A 23,701-nucleotide genomic window follows, 5' to 3' on the forward strand; every position below is an offset into this window, starting at 1 on the left:
TTTTTACATGTCACCAAATGGCTTTACAGTGAGATTTTATTTCATGGTCAATAATGGAGGAGAAAAGCCTAGTCATAAAAAGGGTCTTTAAGCAGAGGGTTATACATCTTTTCTATTTTGCTTTGTATCTTAAATGAAGACTTATGATTTATTATTTGGTCTAATGTAATGGTTATCGATGTTATTAAAGAGGATAAGCCATAAAATGGTAATCCCAATGAACCTTCACTTTTTGAATATGTCCTTTAAGTCAAGCCTTTTTTGACTGTCATAAAGCCTTCTAGTTTTTTGGCGCATTTTTTGTAGCAAACTTAGACCAACAAATAGCAGGTCTAACCACTTCTCCACTTCTTCATGAATGTGGTTTGACATTTCTGACACTTATTTCTTCTTCTTATGGTGCGCCGAATATATGATGGCCATTCAGGACATCACAGAGCAAAACACTGCTAAAAACGAGCACCAAAAAAGAGCTACGGACAAAAATAATAAATGCCCCGAGAATGTTTTTTATAACATCACCAAAAAATCCCCTCCCCCCCATTTTTTAACATCCAAATTTGTCAAAATTCCATTTAAAGGTCTGATCTTTCCTTACACATAATCCAATTCATGAGAAGTCAGTGATAGTAATAGATCTCCACATTTGACTTATTTAGCATCCTGAACATATTGATTGGTGATGTATTTTCCTGGTAAAGTAATGGTTAACGGAATACAAAAAAAATCAAAATTCTTTTCCCCAAAAAAGTCTTTATTATACTAAGCAAAACCATTTACACATAAGGTTACAGCTATCCCCATAGAACAATAATTCTATTAAAACTGGTTCATGTGTTATTTTTTTTATTATTCTTAGGAAGGGAGGAAAATATTTTATTAAAAGAAAGCTGTATGTGACTTACCTAATGGCTTGTTTATATGACCTTGGCTTTTAAAATTTAAATAAGGCCCCTAACTAAAGAAGAAAAAAAAACACCAGAAAACACATGGCTGGTGAGATCTGGATGTCTGTGCAGGAATCTTGTATTTCTGCCTGGAGGCTTAGACTGAACTGCTATAATATAAAGTGGTGTGGTTAATATTTTACTGATACCTACAATGTAAGGCTACCTTTGTTTCGTTGAAGGAGTGTTACTGTTTGATCATTTTATGAAGGTTTGTTAAAACACAGACTGTAAATTTTTATTTATTTTTTTAATAGGAACGTATAGAGCCCTAAACAATTTCAGCTTTTTTTTTTTTACTATTATATGAATGGGTGTTAAGAAAAAAAAAATTAAAAAGATTGGGCCATCGTCATCCCTTGTTCAAAAGCCATTAATGATAATTGGAAAGTACACGAACATTGCTGTAGGCTGTCTCTTTAGAATTTACAATGGGCTTTGTGACACTTAATATTGAAATGATTTGCTTCGCCTAACATTGTGCAAACTGGATAAAACTGATTTTGTACATTTTTTTTTTCTAGTAGGCTGCATTGTAGTTAATGGAATTAAACACATCATTCGTAACCCGTCCCTAGGGGCATGAGGAACCGAAACCTACGGTTGGTTTATTTTTTTATTAAAATAAATTGCAGACAGCGAGATGGGTTAATTACATACAGAATTGGAAAAGAAACATTCCACCGATATAATTAAACCAATTTTCACAGAGAAGAAAACTTTTTTTTTGTCTTTCAACTTGTATCCTTTTCACATTTTGACTACTCGCTTCTACTACAAATTTATCTTGTCAGTGACGACTTAATTGGAGCCAATAACTTGGACGTAAAAAGATGTTTCTGGGAAACGTCAGAAAGTTGACGCCAAAAAGCCTTGTCCCGAGCTGTAAGAATTGGCGGGATTATTATATTTTTGGAACTTATTTACAGTGTGAGAGATATTTTTTTTAAAAAAAACTGCAAACAACTACTATAGGGAAATGTTTATTCTTTGTAAATTCTAGAACTCCTTTTCCATTACATTTTTATGCCTTTTATGACTAAGCAGTTATGTCTAATTGCTGCTTACAGTGACCACCATGTAGCCCTAAAGTGGTTTCTAAGTCTTGCTTTTGATAACCTATCCTATCCCCACCATAAATATCACACTGATGAGGGTCCAGTACTCCGTAATGCAGCGGCTATCAGAAGCCACGCCTCCAGCAAAACACAGCATGCATTGAAGGAAACCTACCATCAGCAGTGGATCTGATGATAGATTCCTCTTGCCTGCCTCTGCCCTATTCCAACAGTTGGCACAAGTTCCACAAAGCATTCTGTATTGCAAAAGGGAATCTGTCTGCAGTATCCATCATACAAAGCTGCTGACAGTGTTAGGTATTGGTATGTAGTTATAGCTTTATGTATGTTGTTACAGCAGGACTGACATATTCCAGGGTACTAGCTGGGTTTGGAGCACTCCGGTGCACTGGTGTGTGAGATGCCTTTAATGTCTTGCTGAACACTAAATGTTTCAGGATTCAAACAAAAAGTTTCTACAGCAGGGGGGCTGACCGATACTAGTACACTTAAGAGATCTGACTCACCAGTACACAAGAGTGACCCGAACCCAGCTATTACTATATGAGTATATTTTTCATAGTCCTGTTTCTACTAACAATATACACAATGATATGGTTACAAACCTCTCTGGGGCTACTACCTAACACTGTCTACAGCTGTATGTAATTATCAAAATGAGGCAGCAGCTGAACTTACAGTACATACTACAATTCCATTTGTCTATAAAAATGACCTAAAAAGATTGGTCTGGTTTGTGAGAAACCTCGAAAAAGTCACATTTCCTGGCGCAAGGCCAAGAATGGCAACTTTTCACCGCTTTATGCTACCTCGAACCCAAGTAGGCGGAGAGGGGCCTGGAGTAGACTGGAGCATCTTAGTATATCCAGTGCAACCTGCAGGGCAAGCGGAGTATTAAGGGCTGGCACATAATGTGCTAGAGCTTGATAAATTCTTCCCATTGAGTACAGGAATTATCTGCGCCAGGCTGATCACAACAACATAAAGGGCTCTCCTGTCTTATTTTAGTATTGTACATTTACAAAAGAGGGATATTTGTATTTACATATATTTCATTTAATGTTTCTGAAACCCCAAAATACTAGACATAGGAAACAACAAAATGGCAAATGATAGTCTTTCTCATTCCTGAAATCCACTTTCAGACACTGATAGACAACAAGAAGATTGTAAGTTTTTTTGTCTATTGAAGGTATTTAGGAATAGAATGGCTGCTTATTGAGCTTCTTTCACCCTACATGACCACAGGCCACCGCAACATCATACATAGTCTTTAATAACTCTTATACAAGCTAAACCAAACAGTTATGAATCCCTTATGTGGACAAACATAGGGGAAGAAATATCAGAAGTATCGGAAAGTCATCAAGGACTCGACCTAAACTATCAAGTTTGGGAATAAATGGATCATTTGCATAGGGTGTTGCCCTCATATCCTTTTCTGTGGCTAATAATTTGGTAACTTGGATCATCAAGTCATATTCTTGATAAATTTGGGGGTATCTCTACTAATAGGAAAAATGGTACAGCCATTGTTTTATATGATCTCTCATTGATTTCAAGACAGGACCTTATCCAATGAAAAATAGGGATTATATTATTTGGCTGCTGCATTTTCCTGGCAATTTATTATGAGAAAAGGTATCATATTATGTCTGTGATTGTATGTAACATATAACTATGTAACACTGAAGCTCTGCCTTTCCGGATTGGCTGATGTTTCTCAGCACTGTCCCACCAGCAGGGATTTCATTACAGCAAAGTCTGAATTATTATAAACTATAGGTGTACATTGAATCAATAGAAAGCTTTATTAAAAAAAAACAAAGCAGAACAATAGACGGTGCCCGCATAATTGCTATAGAGTAAAGGTAATCTATACCCTTCTGTAATCTGAGAACTCCATAATCTGACTTGTCGCTGAGAACAATTATCTAAAAAGAAATATTTTAGTAAGTTATCACATCTCTTTCAGGACTCTATGGCACAAGTGCTTTTTTGTGCTAAAGTTTATCAACCTGACATACTATTGGATTAGGATGATATACGTCTAATTTATAACATCTCTATAGTGAAGATGTGGTCTCTAATGGACCTTTGCCCACTAATCAAGTAGAATTGTAGGTAACATAGAAGACGCCCTACGTAAGAGCTATAGAGACCCCTTGTATGGATATTGGTTTTATTTAAATGTATTGATGTAAATGGCTTTCACTTTGCTATACAAGGAACCTGTTGGGCTAGTTCCAATAACTCATGGGTTGGGTAAGTGAATCATGGACCACAGGTAAGTCAGTAAGGGTAGATGCTCACGGCAGAAAAAAAACAGCCGAGTGCCGTCAGTATTTTGAAAGGATGACACAAGACTGTATGAAATGCAACACATTTTAATGGATCTTTGCCTATTTTATTAGAAAGTGTGACAGATCCATTATAAAGTAGAGCTTGTCCTGGTCGGTACCGTTGTTTCAAAAATTGATCATAGAATATAGTTTATGAGGATCCATAGTAAACAGATGCAAATCAGTCTTGAAAAACAGAGGAAAATGTCACTTTTCCAGCCCAGGAAAAGTAGAGGTGTAGTAGAGGTCTAGCATCAGCTCCTAGTTTAGTGATGAGTATTCTAGGATTATATACAAGCAATCCTATAGGATTCCACAAACCTATCGGCCATAACTACAACAACTGACAGATTAAGTGAATAAAATTGATTATCTGGTGACAATGGCGGTGGGATATATAAGGCAGCAAGTGAGCAGTCAGATTTTGAGGCAGGAGATAAAAGGACAAGCTTACAGGGCTCTTCCCATTTCAGCAAATACATGTTATTGTTTGTACAATGAAAAGTTATACAATTTTCCTGCACTAATTCCTCACAAATTTCTGTATCTCTGCTTGCTGTTATTCTATAGGAAGCTTCATTGTTTATTTTCCAGAAATCTGACCATGGTCATACAGGTGCACATTGCTTATTCTTTATAATACTAACGAGCCATGCACCTGTGTGACCATAGTCAGATGTATGTCCACTGGTGGAAAACATAGAAACTTTCTATAGAATGACAGCAATCAGAGATCTAGAAAAAAGGAATTAATATAGAAAGTATATTGGAATTTTTTTTATAATTTTTCATAATACAAACCATAACATTTATTTACTGAAATAGGAAGCAAATTGTGCTGTTTAGATAGCTGAACAGAGCACCTCCAAATAACTAGTTTGAGGAGGGGATAGGGACTGAAGAAGGCCCCAAGGATCATTGATGAGTGCGGGAAGTGGGATGGTTAGGCATCAGGTCAAATCCCTACTGTAGCACAAATTGCTATGATAACATGTGTACAGTTCTACATACATAATATAGGATATTAGTATTAAAAATTGGCAATAAGAATGTAGGGAAGTACAAAACTTATAGAATACTTCATAACTGAAAATTATGTAATGGGGTATATGATGCATGGGATACTGTTTATAAGGGTTATAAGATAGTCATGTGATCTACAGGCCTGTACAGTAAAGGAATTCTGCACAGTATGTGATTGCATACAATAAGTTGCATACAGTAGTTTATAATTTGGTATAATGAGTATTATTTTATATGGGATAAATGTATTATATTGATATTAAATTAAAATGGGGTTATTGATATTAATGAACCCTTTTCATTTACAAAGGTACAACTGGAAGAGCCAATTCTCAGTTTTTTAATCCATCAGATTTTCTTGTAATGTTAACCCAACAAGCGCTGAATGTTATTTCACAGATGTACAGTATTTGTCCTGCAGGGAGTCGAGTGCAGAAAGTCGACTTTCCTTCCCCGCCAGTTCCCTAGTAGTTACATCCCCGGTATAAAATTACACCGAGCGACAGCTTTGAATTACTCGGCTGCACTGTTGTGAAATACAATCTGCTACATCACATGTGAACATTTTACATACTCCACATATGCTCGGCTGCTTTAGGCTAATAATATAGGTTTGTAAAATAATTTGTGTGTACATGTGCCCCGTGTGTAGAAGGGGAAGGGAGAGGGAGGGGGTATTGTCTGTACAAGAAGGTGCCCTTCATGTGAAAAACAAGGAAGGGGTAATGTTTGAAAAGAATTTCACAGGGCTTATACTGTGGGTCAACATGAATTGATGTGAATACTGCTAGCACTGTAGAATAGGTCAAGTTAAACCGAATGATAGTGTAGGCATTTAACCCATTGAGGCCAGAAGGCCTTGCAGGCATTTACATATACAGCATTCAAACATATGAGGTAAGGCCAAAAATAAGCTTCATATATGTAGCTGAACTACAAGTCACAGCATAGCAGCTGTGAATACTATGTTGGGAAATGAGACCTGTAAGGGACTGGGGGAATGGATTTATAATTCACCTTTTAGATCTAAATCATAGCCAGAGTTTGGCAAAGTTCAAAGTGATCTACTTGTTAGGCTCCACAATAGTCATAAGATGCAGGATCCATTATAAGATTAAGGTTATAAATTGGATATTGACCAACTTTTCTCCAACTACCATTAATATCACTTATGATGCCATTGTCATAGGTTCCTGTGCACCATTTCCAATCTATTACTCTCTGCTATCTGCCAGGAGATTCTGACAGTATTGCTCTTGGATGGAGTAAATTCCTAGACATGTATTTGTTACTGTAAGACGCCCATACATATGAGACTCAAGTTGTGAAACCAAGGTGAACCTTCAACTAGAAATCAAGAAGAATCATTTGACAGTCTCATTGTCTAAGATAACATGTATGAATGTGTATGAATGAACTTCCCTAAAAGATTGGTCACCTTTTGCCTGGTATCATTGAATGTTCACCCATTGAACTACTTCTATCTTATGTACATTTCCACCTATATGTCAAATATCCCCAATACATTCTTACATAACTCTGACCTCAGTAGTTCTTATTCCATGATGCCAGTATTGGATTTCTTTGTGTCCCTATAAATCAGTAAATGTATATACACAAACAAGTTCACTGTACAACAGGACTTTAATGACTGCTGGATCTGCAACAGCAGGTGAAAACATTCATTTACATTATTACTGCAAAAAGATGTCCATTTCATTAATTGATTTCCAATTGTGACTTCAAAGTCCTTCAACAGCCTCAGTCCCTCACATACAGACACCACTTTGCTGTGGTCCTATATTGCAGCAGTGATGTAGCTCTACGGGGTGCGGATACAGCAGTTACAACTGGGCCATAGAGCCTAAAGTAGCCTAAATGATATAAACTGTGTGACTTATGTTACAGATCTTGCAACTAGGCCCAGGAATTGTTTCCGCATTGTGCTGGTCCAAACAAGAACCTGTGTGATTTTGGGCCTAGTAAGAAAATAAAACATGAAAACCACCAATTTTTATGATATGTTGAATATTATATAAGACTATTATGTAAGTTCTATTTAACTATACTACTAGCTAATTATGCTATATTATCCACAGAACTAGAAGAAAATGTAGTCACCATCAGCATGACCACCTATGTGTATCCCCAAGCTACGTGTTAGGCCACCCACAACACTACACTCTGTTAAGAGACAATTTACTTGACCCAAAATTAGATTAAAATCCAAACAAACTGCCTCAAAATTATAGAATCAGACTATTTTTTTCCCTTTGAGCCTAATTATACATCTCGTTGATTACTGGAACAGAAACACTTAGTATCCTCTAATTGCTTGAATAAATAGAAAGGATGTTAATAACATTCTTTGGAGACATTTGGGACATGGTAAAATATTAGGTTGGGCACTAAGTAGATGCTAAATGAGTGCATTACAACAAGGAGGCATTGGGAGAATGTGCCCATAACCCAGAACCTCAGCAGTGACTGAAATATTGTGTGAACTGTGTTACAACACGAGGCTGCGTTGTCGCTGTTCTATACCAACACATGCAGGTCAATACTAATATATCACTTGTACATATGCGGAAACCTTCCGATATATAATGACTGCAATATGAATGTACATATAGGGTAATACTGTATAGCAATGTACTGTGAGCTCTGTGCTATATAACTGAGCTGATGATAGATAGATAGATAGATAGATAGATAGATAGATAGATAGATAGATAGATAGATAGATAGATAGATAGATAGATAGATAGATAGATAATAAAGTAGGATATATTATAGAGCTCTTTTATCAGCCATATAGAACTTGGACCATATTCATTAAATCCATTTTACTAATAAATAGGAGGTCACAATAATGTGAAGATCTGTCATCAAATAGTAGACTGTGAAACCAAGACATTTTTAGGAAATTCCCTGCATCTTCAAGAAATGAAGCCTTCTCAGCAGTATGTGCAAAAAAAAGCTAAAGCAGTGTTAACTCTATAGTATTAATCTATGACCAATTGGAATGCTTATTAGCTTTTATGGTCAATAGTACAGGTGGTAGAGGTGGTAGATGTAAAGTAGTAGTAGCAGTCACATTATCCCAGTTGTTTTATTATTAGATGCAATGGAGATCACTTTGATTTGGTATCTACTGATATAGTGTTGTTATCACTTGCGTTATTGCTGTTATTATTACAGGTTATATCAGATATAGTGGGGGTGTAGTGTGTTATGATTGATGGAAGGTGTAGTAGTATTGGTATAGTGATGCTTATGTTGTAGTAGTAGTTATGTAGGTGTTATCACTGATATTATTATTGTTAGTATATGGCCCAGTATCACAACAATACTACAATTCATATTAGTAATTAGCATTATTTATCCTATGGTATATTGGAATGTATGAAAAACCTAAATACATTTGCTTCCCTCTTGTAAGGAAACTCATGTAACAGATGGTCACCAAGTGGAGTGTGTAATCAGCAAAGTTCCTTCATCATCATCCAGTCAGTAGGCAACAAACTGGTTAATTTCAGCAGAGCTGCTGGCAGATACATAGCCTGGGTCATTTATACCTCATCTGTCCCCAGTATTTTATTTTTCTCATTGTCTCTAATGTGACAACAGATATCATCCACTTGACAAGGAAACATCAATAACCTCTCTTTTTGTGCAATCTTAATATTGCTTCAACAGAAAATCAACATAAAACCTCACAGTGCATGGAGGGAGATACTATACTACCCTGGGCACAGAGCTAAGGGGGTTAAATCTGCATAAAAGTAAAAAAAAATGGCTAGATACTATCTGCATAAATTATATATAAATATAAAATGAGTGCTTGCTGTGGTATAATAAAATGTGCAAACTCCAAATGTACAAAAAAAAAATTCTTGCAGTGGGCATTACATGCAGAGTGAGGCACACATTTAATCACACCTTCTAAGTGTCTGGAGAACCAGAACCTGTAGCCCAAATACATAAAAAGTTATAATGTTTCCCCAACAACTGCACATACAGTCATCCATATCAATGTCAGTCCCGAATTTTTAATACATCCTCCAGACTGGCAAAGGTCCTGCTATTTCTTAAGATATTTGTGTTGCTAAATGCCTTCACTCCCCCGTGCTTATCAATGTTATTACAAAGGTGCAAAAATAAGAAATAAAATGAAAGTGATTTTAATGAACAATGAATACATACATACATAGACGACAAAAGTATAAAATGCCATGAAACATTCTAGATACATAGGAGTAAGTTCAGAGCTCAGAGCTGTAATTCTCCATAGATAGTTACTTAAAAAATGAATATACTGAATGTCTGTTCAATATAATGTACTGGATGCACTAGCGATTCATTCACATACTAATAAGACTAATAATAATTATTGTTATAATAATAAAAAAATATTGCTAGATATATAGCTTAAGTGGCTAGCTGTAAATATATATATATATATATATATATATATATATATATATATATAATATATATATATATATAAATTCGATTAACTGTTCACTGTTGTAGTCCATAACTATGCTTAGGTAACACCTGACATTCACACATATAATCACTGATGTAGCAGAGCGGAATTTGTCTATACTCATTGCTATATAATGTAGTAGATCTGCCATGTCTGTAGTCCTAGGTTCAGTCCCAATTTTGATATGATACAATGGATATGTATGTATGTATATATATATATATATATATATATATATATATATATATATATATATATGTATATATATATGGACCTAGCAGTACTATGCCTCTGCGCTCCTGTGCAGTCTCATGGGATGGAGAAACCTTAGCTCCAGGCTACTGTTTTGAACTGTGATCCCTAAAATCCTTCTCAGAAACCCCATAAAACGCTGGGGCCTTGTACTGCATGAGACACCTGATTCTAATCAGTCCTCACTCTCCCAAAAAAAAAATCCCAGAACCTATACTGGAAGATGTCGGTCCGCAGATGGGAAATTACCCCCTATATCCTCCAAATTATGACATTGCAATAGAGCTTCCTACACTTCCTTATTTCATTATATTATATAGGCAAGAAGAAGGAGGATCGTGGATCTAAATAATCAAATATATATTATTAAGTATAAAATAATAATGGTAATAATGTTATACGACTTTCAAAATATTAACAAAATTCAGAAACAAATAATTCGATTATATATATATAAAATAGTTAAATTTTGTAAAGCTCTATAGGCGACAAATGATCTATTATTTCGGAGGGGGGTGGGTTAAGCTCCTACTGGGCCTTGTAAGTGACCATTGATACATAGCAGAGCAGTAATAACTAGTAGTGTAAATGAAGTGCACAGGTTAATGTTTTTCTAAACCTGTATACAAGTATACAACTTCAGAGAATTTTATAACGTTACACTTCCTACCTGCAATGGCCACAGACAGAAGGAAAGTTACAGAGTCAATGCATATTAAGGTTGTGATCCCTTTACTGCAGCGATTTTATATAGCAACATAAAAGCAAAGTTATAATACAGAATATAACTGTATCAATGCAAATGCAAGGATATTATAGAGACTATAACTATCAATAATAATTACAACAAATGTATATATAACACATACTATAAATGTATCAATAAACATAAAAGAAAACAACTCTATCAGGATGATGTGGAGGGTTTCTACTTCCCTCCTGACTAGTGAACAACAAAAGCCACATTGAAACAGAAAGTAAAATACATGACAGGACTGAACTGTGCAGCTTAATCCCAAACTCCAGCGACAAGTACAGAATAATCCTAATCTCTGCTCAAGTCTGCTTCCACCATACACCTCCAAGTCTGACTGCAGCCTTATGAATGTAATAAACGCAATACAATCCTAGAAAACACAATGCACCCCCAGCCCCCACCTCCCCCACCCCAATCATCCAATACACAGAGAATGAAGTATATAGAGAGAGAATCCAGTGCTGGAGCCGGATCCCTGGATGTGTCCCCTGTCTGTACATGGAGTCTGCTCCCTCTCCTCTTATGTCCTGGGCAGCCCTCTAGCGCCCACTATTTCTACAGCCAGGAATATAATTTCACAACACTTGGAAGGATTCAATAAAGGAAAAAAAAGTTGCTCTCCCTCTTTCGTCAACTTTTCGTTAAGTTTCCTTGTTCCATTTTCAGGGTGCTGCACTGGATGCAGAGGAGCAGGGAGAGGAGTGAGGGGCTGTGGATAGAGAGGGGGCACTCTCCCTGCTTTGCTCTGTTCACCCTGGAGAGGCTATGCTCATCTGTGTGCTGGAAGGGGGTAAGGTGCTGCTGGCTCATCTGTCTACAGGGATCCCCAGGCAGAGAGAGGCAGCAGCAGGGAAGGGATCAGGGGAGAAGGGGAGAGCTGCTTACTTTTGGCCAGTTTCCGCGCCCTCGCCTTGGATCTCATCTTGTCGGCTTGTAGATTTCTCTTCTCCTCCTTGAGCCCAGAAGCAAGCTACACACTATCTTCATCTCATAAGCATTGTCAGTTTGGACACCTTTGCACATGCGCACAGAGCATTCAATCTGACACCCTCTCCAGGACTAAGAAAGTTTCCAGTGTAATCATCATCATCATCAGGGTTTTTTTTGTCCTCTTCAGATCACTTATCTCCCCCCTCAGCTTCTCCCTCCCTGCTCTCAGCCTCCAGCTCTGTACTGCCTCTTTAAGAAAAATCACATCTCACCCAGTGCAATTGGCCCCTGGATTGGATATGTCTAAGGACCCAGGTACCAGTGACTAGGATACTGATGGAGGAGTATATAGAAATTTACTACATTGCTGCATGTACTTTGTATAATGTATTCTGCTAGCAACTTTCTCATATATTTTTTTAGCATTTCACTATTTTTATTTGTTATGCAATTACCATATTTTTCATTGGCATGTTTATATTGTATTTTGTTCTCCTTAACCCTTTCCCCTCCCACTACCAGTAAATGGCAATGCTTATGGCTAGCTCTGACCCTTGTTGTATTGTTGCAGGGTTATTATAGCAATAAACTATGTATGACTATATATGACGGTGACATTTTTCTCTTTCCTGGATGCAGCTTATCCTCCATTCTCTTTTTGCTGTCTGATATGGACAGGTTTGTGATGGGTAAGTCTTTCAACTCTGTTTTGCAGCTATTGTGTAGGTGTCAGCCATCTAATGTCGCACTATGTAGTTATGTCACCCCCTCCCCCGGTCCCCTATAATTTACATGCAATGCAGATATAAGTAGATATTTACTCTGTTAATTTATAATCCTATATCAGTAGTGTACAAGAGATTGGAGCTGCAGCCAAGGTGATTTCTCACCTGCAGAGCCTTCAATATCTTACACTGGAAGGTTATCATATTCCTGACTAGGGGGAATTCAGATTATGCGTCACCTATAGTCTGCGTCACTATACACTTCACACTGTAATCTGCAGGTCCTTCTCTCATGGGCCCTGCAGAAGTTTGCTTGTTACTGAGGGATCTAATCCAAGCACAATGTTTAATATCCAAACATATATAGATTTAGGATAAATACAAGAGCCTCCAAGAAATCAGCCGCAGTTTATGATACAGTCAGGTAAATACTGAAGTTTATAGACTGAAGGTGGAAAGGAAATTATTAGGGAATCCATTAAATCTACTGAGTAGTCAGAAAATATATTTCACATGTCAGATGACTCTGGCAGGATGCAGCCACATGTGTGCTGACAGCTACTGGTTGTGTATGGTATAAAAGGGTGACATGATGGATGGATGGATAGATAGATAGATAGATAGATAGATAGATAGATAGATAGATAGATAGATAGATAGATAGATAGATAGATAGATAGAGATAATTATTTAGATAAAAAATAGCTAGAAATAGATACATGATAGGTAGAATAGAGATACATAGAAAATACATGAGATTATGATTAGGGTTACGTTATCATTGGTGCAGTGCCCCAGGGGGCTTTATGGTAGTATGGTAGCACACAGTATTCAGTAGTTTTGCACCTGTAGATTTATACTAGTAAATTTACATTTTATTTCTACCTGCAGATATTCCAGAATTATCATAAATAAAATTATATGGTAGTAATTTGGCATCTTGACTAGCAGGTAAAGCATCTGTTGTAAAGACCGCTCTGCCCCAGTAAACAAAAAATGATAATACCTGCCCTAATACAGATGTGTGCACAGCAAATACTACTGCGGGGGTGAGAACGACCAGCCAACACAGGCTAAGGAGCAGGTCACAGGTATATAGCATTATCATAGGGCTGTACAAGTATACAGAACACATTCATAACATGAAACACATAACAAAATACATTACATAGAACATTAAAAAGGAAACAACACATCATATCAAACAAAAAAATATTTAAAATAACACATAAACACAAAACATTTGGTATACAATAAATGACCCAATAAATTAAAAACACACAACAAAAACAAAACATGTGACAATCAATGACATAATACATAATATCCAACACATGGCATAAAGCACACGCCTAAGGGTTTACAATCAGTGACAGAGCACACTTAATAACAGGTAGTAGATCATATAAAACACACACAGAATACAACAAATAGGAGGCAGCAGATCATATAAACACACATAGAATACAAGAAATAACAGGTAGTACGTTATATAAAACACACAAAAAGAATACAGCAAATAGCAGGAAGCAGATCATATAAACACACACATAATACAACAAATAACAGGTAGTAGATCGTTTAAAACACACACAGAATACAACAAATAACAGGTAGTAGAACATATAAAACACACACAGAATACAACAAATAGACGGCAGCAGATCATATAAAACACACCAATAGAATGCAAAAAAAATAACAGGTAGCAGATCATATAAAACACACACAGAATACAACAAATAACAGGTAGCAGATCATATAAAACACACAGAGAATACAACAAATAACAGGTAGCAGATCATATAAAACACACACAGAATACAACAAATAACAGGTAGCAGATCATATAAAACACACACAGAATACAACAAATAGAAGGCAGCAGATCATATAAAACACACAAACAGAATAAAACAAATAACTGGTAGCAGATCATGTAAAACGTACACAGACTGCAACAAATAACTGCAAAAACAGAGTAAAGATCACATAAAACCCACATACAACAAGTCTCAGAACACAGCATATAAAATACACTGTAGGGCATACAGCATTCAGTGAAACAAAAAGCAGCACACAACATACACAGTATGACATAAAGGGTAAATCCAATATGGACATAACACAAATACAAAACTATATACATATAGCAAGGTCCTTTCTATATGAAAATACTACACAACACAGATAGTAGTAGAAAGAAACAAATACAATACACAGCAGCACCTTACACCGATACAACACACCCTGACACGAGGTACAGAATACAAAATGCATAGAGAGGACAGAGGAAATAAAAAGCGCACACAACAATGTACAGAATAGCACATTTACACAGTAACAAAACCCCAGCACCCAAGTAATCCAACACCTAATGCACAAGACAATACACCTACCTACAATACACAATATACTGTATGTACAGAGCCCCAGGACTTCATATTGTAAAATAATTGTTTTAAAACTATATTTATGATTTTTAGCACCACCGGGGACTTGCCAATGTGTAATAAATGTGGCTATTTCTGGCGCTATATAACATATGTATCAGCATTTTTCGCTGGACTTATTTCCTATAGGCACATAGCAGTGTACTAGGAGTGCGGATCTACAGGCACCGGCACATACAGGGTGCAGGGACGGTGTAAGAGCAGAGATCCCCTGGGACTAGAGACCCGACATCGCTCCTGTACCTGAGCAGTCACCAGCGCCAGAGCCACACAATCACAGAATGCAAGGAAGACTGTATTATTACAGAGAAATATACTCAATACTACTCTCAATATTATGTACATATGTATGTTTATATAGTATGTATTTATGTTTGTAAATATGGGTGTGTGCTTAAGGGTATATGTCTTTGTATATATTGTGTGTGTATGACTACTTGTTTGTGCTTGCAGCATGTATATGTGTATATGTGATGTGATGACTTTGTTATATATCATGTTCATGTGTATTGTGTATGTGCTAACAAGTTCATACAATATTATGAGAACTAACATATGGCATTGTTCAGTCCCTTTACAGACATACTATGCTACACTTAACTTCTATTTATCTATCTATAAATGTAATATATATAATGATTATCATTCAGGCTATTCTTAATATTAATGATGCAATAATAATGAAAATAACAATATTTCTATTAACCTTTCTGCTTCTATTCAGCTGTTTGCATTGCACTTTCCCTGAAGCAAAATAGTTTAAGACCGATGTCTTATTGGTTGAGCAAAAAATTTGTTATAACAATAATTATTATTACTATTATTTTACAATATTATTATTATACAATTGTTGCAATAAGAAATAAAACGAATATTCTTAGTAAAGTGTCTTTTTTCAATGATGATTAATAGTGAACAAGATCTGCACTTTGTCGCTGTGGACTAGGGACGCTAAATTGATACAACAATAAATTTCCCGTCCTAACTTCTCTCGTTTTTGTCGTAGTTTTATCAAAATATAGAAAAATATAGAAATCTATTAATAAATGATTTGTCTACATGGTGCACAATAGGTGAGCACTTTCCCTTTCTCCCTTGATATTTGACTATATTTGCTAACAGTTCCTTCCACTTTGGTCGCATAATTAGAAGCCCCTTTAATTGGGTTCAGGACCTATGATTGTTCTGCCCATAATCCTACAGACATTGTATGGTAAGAGGCAGCCAGGAGCTAGGAAAAGTCATCCAGCTCCGACCCTGTAGGGTAAGGTGAAGCATTAACCCAACCACTCATTAAAGGAAAACTGTAGGAATTTTCTTGAATGCAGATCAGTCTGGAGCTTGCGATGGTGACTATATCCCTATATAGAATAATCCAGACCATATGGAGTATTAGAAGATGCACAAATACATGCAATAAACACAAATGTACACTGATAAGAGCCCAGGTTATTCAGCTGCTGTGAACAGGGATTAAACTCCCTATAATAAGGACTGTTCATGTATGCATAGCTCAGGGTGGATATTAATCACATCGACTTTTCTTCCTCTTCTTTTTTGCTCACAATTGCAAAAATTGTTTGGACGCCTGCCAATAAGTATGATTTCAATTAAGGGGATTTGGTGGTCGAGGGGGGCACTGGCAGGTATTGTGCTGGCTCCTGGGTTTTGTTTCAGGAGAAAGGATTCAGATGGAGAGAAGTCTGAGCCACTGGGGGACCTTTTTTTTTAAATGAACTATTGGTTTTCAGGGATCTACCATAGAATGAAACAAAAAGAGGAGAGGAACTGGGCAGAGACAGGGATTTACTTCACAGCCAAGTGAACCAAAAATGTCTGCACTAAAAATGCTTAATGCAAACAGATAGAAATATACATCTTATCGTCTGCCCCACTGTAAGGTGTGAGCAAACCATATCCCAAAATGCAGAGGGTTTATATTAGTTTTCAAGGTTTTGTAGTGAAGCTCTATTTTAATCTAATATTTGACTCATTAGACATGGATTTATAAGGATATCAGAGGTTCAATGCATTAAAAAGATATACACGTTCTCTACCAATCACCTGCTGTCATCATTGAATAGAAACCTTCACTGCTTACTTCCAGTGGATGGAAGTCTCTCCTGCTAGGAACAAACAGGTGCATGACTTGTTACAGAGGAGTTATCAGTGTCTTGTAAAGAGCCAGGCACCTGATGTGTATCCATTAGTACAGAAGAAGATACCTATTAGAGGAAATTTGTTGGAAAGTTGGGATATTATTTTATTATATGCCAAAAATAACCTTTATTTGCATAAACTGCAATGACCACCTTCATTTTCACAACAAACGCTCTTCCATATAGTGTTGCTCCACTTACCCTTTAAGCAGGGTTTAAAAATAAATGAAATGACATACACATCAAGCAGTTTTATTATTGTTTTTGGTGCCATTTAATTTTTTTGTTGTTGCTATTTCAACATGTGGTTCAGAAAGCTAGATTCACACATCATCATTTTATCAGCACTTTCACATTGAAGGTTGCTATTGCTGTGTTTTTGCATAAATTATGTTTTCAATTTCATGCAGCAATGTAAATAAAAGTCTATATTGCATAATGATAATAATAATAATAATAATAGTAGAAATAATAAATCTTTATTTTATAGCACCATAATATTCCCCATCGCTTTACAGATCATGGGGTACATATACAAACAAAACAAGACACAACAGAGAAATAACATGGATATGAAACAATAGGAATAAGGGCCCTGCTCACAAGAGCTTACAATCTATAAAATAGATTGAAATTTTTTTTTTACTGGTACTATTAAAACCCCAGCTAAACTACACAAAAAAAATGTTTCACCATCACAAGATGACACTAAAATATGTGAACATCATTGACTGCAAACCTGCCACAAAAACCCAAAGACTAAGGGCAGCTTCACTTGACAGTGAAAAACAGTCGTGTGCAGCCTGATTTCTGTACGGACGGCACGCGGCTGCACTAAATGCCAGACTTTTAGAAGGATTCCAGCACATTTCTATTATTTTAACAGACTTTCATTGTCATTCCATTAGATGGTAGAGCGTGTCCTAATCAGAACTGTTTTCACGGATCCTTTGTCCAATAGAAGTCAATAGGTCAGTGAAAATACGGACAGCACTTGTATAGACTTTTGAAATACTGTGAAAATCATTATGGATCCATTAAAAAACAGATGACAGACAGATGCCACCTCTCCGTTACAAACAGATCCAAATAGGAAGCTAAACTCAAACAAATCTTCAGTTTTGCACAGTCCATTTGGACAACTGTTGCGTTCAGGTACTGAAGCTTAAAAATCAGTTTTCATAGTTTTCATAAACTCTAAAGTAACATCTGGTATAAGTGCTTCAAAAATACTACCGAAAATGCAGTAATATGTTACATGAGGAACAAGCCTTTATACTTCCCAGCATGTGACCATACTGCTAGAGCCCCTTGGGGACAGCATAGAGTTTAGGGATCTGTAGTCTTATGTTATAAAGTTGGAATCAGTCAGGAGTTAAATGGCGGAATATAATCCAGAACAATTTTTTCCCTTGTAGATTAACAACTTTTCAAAACAAATTGGGTCTTAGAAGTTTGCCCAAAATAACTTTCCCTCACTTTGCCACCTTCACAGCCATAAAGAGGCATCTGTGGAGGATAGTCAGTGCTTGTGAGGGCAGCCTTCCTGTAATAGGTGTGTGCTGATTACAGCTTGCAGTTGATTTGCATGAAATGGATGTGGTGTGTGCCCAGGTAGACTTAGCCCAGGGCAATATGTCCTCTACCACTAGACAGCTCTCACAGGCTTCTCCTGTGTTGCCAGGCTGAAATGAACGAGCGGACTACAGCTTATATGCCTGCACCAGGAGGGACCCCTTTCAAATAATGCAAACTCTGCCGGTCTGTCTGTCTATCTATCTATCTATCTATCTACTTCAAGAACAAGGCAGCACTCCAAGATTCAAGTGAAAAAGCAGGGTGTCTTTATTCCATGTTGCGACATTTCGGTGGCACAGCACCCTTTTCAAGCCTGTGCCACCAGAACGTTGCAACATGGAATAAGGACACCCTGCTTTTTCACTTGAATTTAGGAGTGCTGCCTTGTTCTTGTTCCTGAAGTATGTATTGTGGACTACATTGCCCACATTTTTGTGCTGCTCTGGAATTTCCTTACTTCTACACGGTATACACATATTCGAGGTGATTTATGGTAGTAAGTGCCTATTGTGGTGATACATCATCTTAATAAAGATAGGTTAAGCGCATAAAAATGCGCACCAGTGGGATATTTAGTGAGAATAGTCACATCCCAAAGAGGTAGTAAGGAGGTATCTTACCACCTCTTTAGGATGTTAGGATACAGCAACATGGTGTGGTGATACCTCCTTACCACCTCTTTAGGATGTTAGGATACAGCAACATGCTGTGATGATACCTCCTTACCACCTCTTTAGGATGTTAGGATACAGCAACATGGTGTGGTGATACCTCCTTACCACCTCTTTAGGATGTTAGGATACAGCAACATGCTGTGATGATACCTCCTTACCACCTCTTTAAGATGTTAGGATACAGCAACATGGTGTGATGATACCTCCTTACCACCTCTTTAGGATGTTAGGATACAGCAACATGGTGTGGTCATACCTCCTTACCACCTCTTTAGGATGTTAGGATACAGCAACATGGTGTGATGATACCTCCTTACCACCTCTTTAGGATGTTAGGATACAGCAACATGGTGTGGTCATACCTCCTTACCACCTCTTTAGGATGTTAAGATACAGCAACATGGTGTGATGATACCTCCTTACCACCTCTTTAGGATGTTAGGATACAGCAACATGGTGTGGTCATACCTCCTTACCACCTCTTTAGGATGTTAGGATACAGCAACATGGTGTGGTGATACCTCCTTACCACCTCTTTAGGATGTTAGGATACAGTAACATGGTGTGGTGATACCTCCTTACCACCTCTTTAGGATGTTAGGATACAGCAACATGGTGTGGTCATACCTCCTTACCACCTCTTTAGGATGTTAGGATACAGCAACATGGTGTGATGATACCTCCTTACCACCTCTTTAGGATGTTAGGATACAGCAACATGGTGTGGTGATACCTCCTTACCACCTCTTTAGGATGTTAGGATACAGCAACATGGTGTGATGATACCTCCTTACCACCTCTTTAGGATGTTAGGATACAGCAACATGGTGTGGTGATACCTCCTTACTACCTCTTTGGGATGTGACTATACTCACTACATATCCCACTGGCGCGCATTTTTATGCACTTAACCTATCTTTAATAAGGTGGTGTATCACCACAATGAGCACTTAGCGCTAACTACCATAAATCACCTCGAATATGTGTATATCGCGTAGAGGTGTATATTACTATATTGCTGTATCCTGTTGTAACGAGGGTGGTCCCCTCACTTATAGATCGATCCTTTAGTAGTTCACAACTATTGCTCCCCCTTCTTAGGACAATGTGTATGTGTTCATTTGTCCCTTTATGTTGTCACAGGTCATTTGATGTTTATTTTTTTGCCTTGGTGCCTTGGCCTTGGTGAACACATTGGTTGGCCTTTTCCAAGATGGCTTCTCACAGCCTCTGGGCACCAATGCACATGTGCAGGATAGATCAACAGACGCTGAGATTACATTAGCTGTGGACCTGAGGCTTTCACCATGAGAGTTCTCTCCAGGGCCTTTTGGGTAATTTTAACCCCTTTTTTACACACTTGTCTTCGCACTTGTACACTTTATGATTACACTTTGTACTATATAATCGTACAGCGAACAATGATATTGTTATATACATGCATTTGAAATCTATGCACTTTACCTTTGGATGTATTTTTTAATATGTTTGTGCAAAGATGAATTTTCTAATATTGCACAGGCCCTTTAAGACACACCTATTTATGCTAATCACTTACTATGGTTTGCTATATATATTCAATGTGGGTCACTTGTTAGTTGCTTGATGAAGGTGTCACATACCGAAACGTTGCCACTTGTTCAATAAAGTTCACCTCTTTTTTGAAATTGGAACCACGGAGTGCTGCCCGCTTTTTACTTCTTATATCTATCTAGCTATCTATCTATGAACGAAGAAAATTCAGCTGCACCAACAAATAGAAAATGGGTCCACAGTCCAGTCAGATCCTTGAAATATAGAAATCAAAAAATGGCAGCACAACAAAAACTATAGTAAAAATAACTTCTTTCTTTTTTTTCTGTCTGTCTTTCTTTCTTTCTTTTTTTCTTTCTCTCTCTCTCTTTCTTTCTTTCTTTCTTTCTTTCTTTTTTTCTTCCATTTTCTCTCTTTCTTACTTTCTTTCTTTCTTTTTCTCTCTCTCTTTCTTGCTTTCTTTCTCTCTCTCTCTTTCTCTCTCTCTCTCAATCTCTTCTCAGATCTATCTATCTATCTATCTATTTATTTATCTCATATCTATCCCATATCTATCTACCTACCTCATAGCTATCTATCTATTCATCTATCTCATATATATCTCATATGTATCTATCTATATATCTATTTCATATCTATCTATCTATCTATCTATCTATCTATCTATCTATCTATCTATCTATCTATCTATCTATCTATCTCCCTGATAAGCCAGACTTATACAACGGACTATATAAAGTCAGTAGGATGATGTGATATAAATACGATATCTGTCTTCAATTACCACTCAGCCCTCTTAGGCCCTTGCTCAGTCTGCAGACAGTTTAAATGGCTACCAACAGGTATTCATGAATCTCACACAGGTTTTACTAATTTAGAACACAACAGATTTTTTCTCTTTTCTTTAAGTCCTGAAGCAGCGAATACAGCGATTTAAAGGGGAGTTATGGGGTGTGAGGTGACATGGAGGTGATCTTTAATTTAGCAGAGGACTGGTGCATGGGGTATATGGAAGTGGTGGGTGCCTGTGAAGGGGGAGCTGATTGTTCATCATTATCCGAGTTCCATTATGTGTTGGCCTGAACTTCATAGAGCAGGTGAAAGAGTGTTTCCCTAAAAACATAATGTCAAAAAAGGGTTACATCATAATAATGCGTTGTGGGGGTCAGTCACAGCCTTGCTGTACAGCATTGTTTCCTTCATAAATCAGTTCAGCAATAATATCATCAAGCAAGCACTTTTTTTTTTATATAGCACTGTGTGTTATTTGTGTACATAAAGGCTTGGCCTGCTGATATATAGAGTCTAATTCTGTGCTGACTTCAAAGCTGCGCTCACTTACTGTACGCACATTGTTACAAGACCTGCTCTACACTACAAGCAATGCTTCTTCCTTTACAGGTACCATGCAGATACCCAGACTCTTATATACTAAACACACGTAGGACGCCATACTCAATAGGGGGCATTCAATAATAACGTCGCAGGGTTCTTTTTTTGGAGCATGAATCATGCAGCAATTGAAACTGGGATGTTAGATTGTGGCGCACGTGCTCAATGAATTGGCGCTTGACCGTAAATGGTCTGAACTAACTCTACATTCATGAAAGTGATATAGATATAGTCTTATTGTGCACCAAAAAAAGTTTTGGGAAACTAGAAGTGCAGGAAAAGTGTGGGGATTCCACAGTTACATCCAAATAGTGTGACAATAAACAATGGTCAGGAAAACTGCTTTTTGTGGTGCCAACAGTTCATAAATATGGCACAGGTACTCCAAACACCAACTATAACTAGGGACAATAATGAGTCTTTCCTTGCGGGTTCTTTCCGTGTGTGAACTACTGTACTTTGTTACAGACACATGACTATATACCAAATACCGACTGCAGACTTTCCTTGCTTTTCTTTGGAGAAGGGAACTTTAGCAATAACCTATTCTAAGGGGCTTAACTTGAGGTGGTGCAGAGGGTACGGTTGAAACTGGGCCCAAGAGACCCCAATATGGTGTACCATTCCTACATGAAAAGACTAGTGCAATATACAATGAAAATAATTGAGGGCCTGACACACATTTTGCACAGGCCAGTCACCTTCAAGTTATGCTACTGCCTATTCTTATAAGAATGATATAAGCAAATCATCCGTTAATCATTAAGTGCATGAACAGACAGTGAATCATTTATGGTGAATTTTGGGGAGCACTGGAAGACCCAGCGCTTACAAAAAACACTACCCCTATATGTAGCAGCAGATTACTGTTTTTATTTTCTCTGTCCTGTACCCCTTCTATTCTGTACTAGGCCTAGGATCCTGAAATGTGACCAAGCTCTATAACAGTAATAGGTCCTAATAAAACAGGGTACAATGGTTGAGCAGGTTAAGACTTCTTAGTTATTCCAATGCAGCCCTAGTGCACCAGAACTGAACTCCACACCAGGTCTGACGTGGTGTAGATTTCAGTTGTAACCTGTATCAGGTTATATCAGATTTGGTTAGCCAGGCTGTCCCCACTGTCCCTCACCCTGTCCAACCCACTTTTTAAATAGTGGAGTATGCAGTGTAATGGGGGCAAAAAGCTGCAAATCCCATTCTCTGCATCAGAAATTGCTACTTATTCCTTCGCAAAAAATGTATGTGCCTAAACGGAAGAAGAAATGATTCAATGGCCAAAATATTGATTATATCTGACTATAACATTCTACTAAATTAAAGGGAACTTGTTATGAGGATTAAGACCACAAGCCATCACCACGC

General features: G+C 37.2%; 1 protein-coding gene and 1 long non-coding RNA gene across 8 annotated transcripts in view; one reads left to right on the forward strand and one right to left on the reverse strand.

The window, feature by feature from the left end:
• PRDM16 (PR/SET domain 16) overlaps positions 1-11,899 on the reverse strand; it is a 397,365-nt gene extending 385,466 nt beyond the window's left edge. For all 7 annotated transcript variants that reach the window (XM_072156321.1, XM_072156320.1, XM_072156319.1 and 4 more), the window contains exon 1: positions 11,778-11,899. In XM_072156321.1, coding sequence (XP_072012422.1) covers positions 11,778-11,814 — 37 coding nt within the window. In that variant the 5' untranslated portion in view covers positions 11,815-11,899. The remainder of the gene's footprint in view (positions 1-11,777) is intronic.
• Positions 11,900-11,996: 97 nt separating this feature from the next.
• Positions 11,997-15,938, forward strand: LOC140135178 (uncharacterized). The gene is made up of 3 exons (XR_011856482.1): positions 11,997-12,137; positions 12,462-12,511; positions 15,130-15,938. It is a non-coding gene; the product is annotated as an uncharacterized lncRNA (long non-coding RNA).
• The last annotated feature ends 7,763 nt before the right edge of the window (positions 15,939-23,701 follow it).

The sequence above is a fragment of the Engystomops pustulosus genome, chromosome 6 (assembly GCF_040894005.1).
Source record: "Engystomops pustulosus chromosome 6, aEngPut4.maternal, whole genome shotgun sequence".
NCBI classification, from domain to species: domain Eukaryota; kingdom Metazoa; phylum Chordata; class Amphibia; order Anura; family Leptodactylidae; genus Engystomops; species Engystomops pustulosus.